At 41.6% G+C, this 2,452-nt stretch overlaps 1 protein-coding gene across 1 annotated transcript in view; it reads left to right on the top strand.

Annotated features, from left to right (window-relative positions):
* Positions 1-303: 303 nt before the first annotated feature.
* The window catches only part of KIAA1143 (KIAA1143 ortholog), a gene marked incomplete at its 5' end in the record, with an annotated part of 8,700 nt that continues 6,551 nt past the window's right edge, over positions 304-2,452 (top strand). The window contains 2 exons of the mRNA XM_010285932.1: positions 304-452; positions 1,848-2,007. Of these exons, the coding sequence (XP_010284234.1) occupies positions 304-452; positions 1,848-2,007 (309 nt within the window). The remainder of the gene's footprint in view (positions 453-1,847; positions 2,008-2,452) is intronic.

Genomic DNA, 2,452 nt, shown 5'->3' with positions numbered 1-2,452 from the left:
CTCCGGGCTGCCGCCGGCCCCCTGCCCGTGTGCTCGTGTCGGGGCCCTGCTTCCTTTCCCACCGCCGCGACCGGCCTCTCCTGGGGGTCGGAAGGGGCAACGCCCGCTTCTTGGGGCCCCCGGTGCCATGAGCCCCCCCCCACACCTCGGGTTTGAAACGAAGGCGGGGGAGAGACCGCGTCGCAGGCGGTGGGGAAGCAGCACTTCAAGGCTTTGTCCCTATAGGGCAAGAGGGAACAGTAGTTACCCACTTAAAATTATCTGAAACTGCCTTTGTAACTTGTTTTTGCTTCTGTGTTGGAGATCCAGAGCAACAAATTGCAGTACCCCTCCCCATGGCTGTTCTTCATAATTGCAGCCGTGGTGCCCTTTGCAGAGCAGCCAGTGCCCAGGTCTGTGGGCGCAACGGGGGAAACAGCAATGACGTCCTAAGCTTAACCGGCCTTTTAAGAGTATAGTAAAAAAATATATTGGAAAGGACTTAACATGATCTTAAAATAGGTCAGCATATACAAACTCTGGTGTGATGGCCAGGAAGGCAGGGCAGAGGCAGTAAGGTTTAAGCCAGCTTGTTAAAAGGTGAACTTTTCTGAGGGTGCTGTTTTTTTGTGTTTCCCATGTGCTCTTGCATGTATTTGTGGCTAACTAAGGTTTTACAGGATGCCTTAAGAAAGAGGCCTGTCATTATTGCAATACAGTACATGCAAAGTTAGTGTTTCATTTTCATGCCAAGGAAATTTAAATTTAAGCTATGGTTTAACATTAGCTGGTAGTGCTGTTTATGCAGTTACGTTGTTACCTAGTTGTACTTGCAGAGGTGTTCGGATGATCCCACCCTGACCTGTATGCAGCTGAAAACTAACGGAGCAAAGAAAGCCCACTACCAGTGGTTCATTGTTATAGTCTTGATTTGAATCATACTTGTGCCATTGTGGATATACAAGTTACTTGTGAAAACATCTTTTATTACAAACAATCAGTGTATTGACTTTCACCATTTGCTCCATTTGTCTGTATTGCCTTTTAAGGTTCAATTCTAGTATGTTGTAGGTCTTAAGCTGAAGAGGCCATTACCACCTAACTTCTCCAGACTTCTCAGCAAAGTAATACTCACAATAATTTGTTAAAAAAAGAAATTTGTGACAAGCTGGAATTTGAGATAAAAGTATGCCTTTAGTAAATTTAGTACGAACTGTTTTACTTCCTGAGGAAGATTGCATTTTGTCTGTCTCTTGGTGAATTATACAGATTATGCTAATACTGTCTATACTTTTCCTTATAAGATGAAGTTTCAGTTCCTCTAATACTGCCAAACTTTATGTTTCCATGCCAGAAAGTTTATTTTTCTAAAATTTTGTCCCAAATGATTCTTCTGTCTCAGAGCACAAGTTTGAGAGAGTGGGAACAGGGACATGGTCTTCCTTGTGTCAATAATGCTTACAGTGATTTGGTTAGGCAGCTTTAATAACAAAGCGACCATGGATTTCCCTTCCCTTTGCACTGTTTTGAGTACAGCTTAGCAGATTCAAATTTGGATCCACACATTTAAGATTCTTTTAGTGTTGCACGGCAGACAATGCTTGTACAGTAAAGATAACAAACAAAAGGAATTAATTTATTACCTTCCAAGTTCCTACTGTTTTGGTCTGTAACTGAAAGAGCCTGTACTGCTTTTTTCTAGGGGACTTTATGTCTCTGGAGTGTCATTTGGATAACGTGTGTTGGGAGCTGTGACAAGTCTCCTCACTAACCTTGCTGCAAAAGTGAAACCAAAGTGAACTAGCCCACCCTTAGCAGTTGTGATTTGCTGTGGTGATCAGAATTGCTTTTATTTCTTTCCTGTCTAGAGAGAGCAGCTTCCACTTGCAGATGGTGATAGTGAGAATGGCAGTGACAACGAAGATGAGCAGCCTCAAGTGGTAACACTGAAAAAAGGGGACTTGACTGCTGAAGAAGCAATGAAAATTAAACAGCAAATCAGAGAGGCCTTAAAGTCAAATGAATCAGGTGAATTTCAAACTGCTAATTTCTTGCTTTGTATAGCCAAAGAGAGATAACCCATAAAACGGAGCTTGATATTTGCTCAGTTTTCTACCGTTTAATATTACCTTTGGTTAGTTGCTTTGAATTTTGCAGCTAAATAATTTGCACTTGTGATTCTTAATCTGAAATTGTTGAGTACATATCCAAGCTGTCTTTTTATAGTGTTGCAGATCTGTGCTTCTTGGTTGTGCATCATCCTACCTCCAAATACCACCTTAAATCTTCTTGTTTGTTTGTTTTTGTTATGTTGTGTTATTGTCCTGGTACACAGTCTTTTGACATCACCTGTGATGTTTTTTAACTCATTAATTAATACAGCCAAATTTGACAGTGGAATGGATGTCTTAAAGGTAATTGTATGAGTTCATGAAAGAGAGTGTCTGGACAGAAGGAGGAAACTCTGGTTAGT

This window comes from Phaethon lepturus, unplaced genomic scaffold, assembly GCF_000687285.1.
Source record: "Phaethon lepturus isolate BGI_N335 unplaced genomic scaffold, ASM68728v1 scaffold49520, whole genome shotgun sequence".
In the NCBI taxonomy this organism is placed as follows: domain Eukaryota; kingdom Metazoa; phylum Chordata; class Aves; order Phaethontiformes; family Phaethontidae; genus Phaethon; species Phaethon lepturus.
The sequence above is the reverse complement of the archived record's forward strand: the minus strand, read 5'-3'. Positions and strand labels throughout refer to the sequence as shown.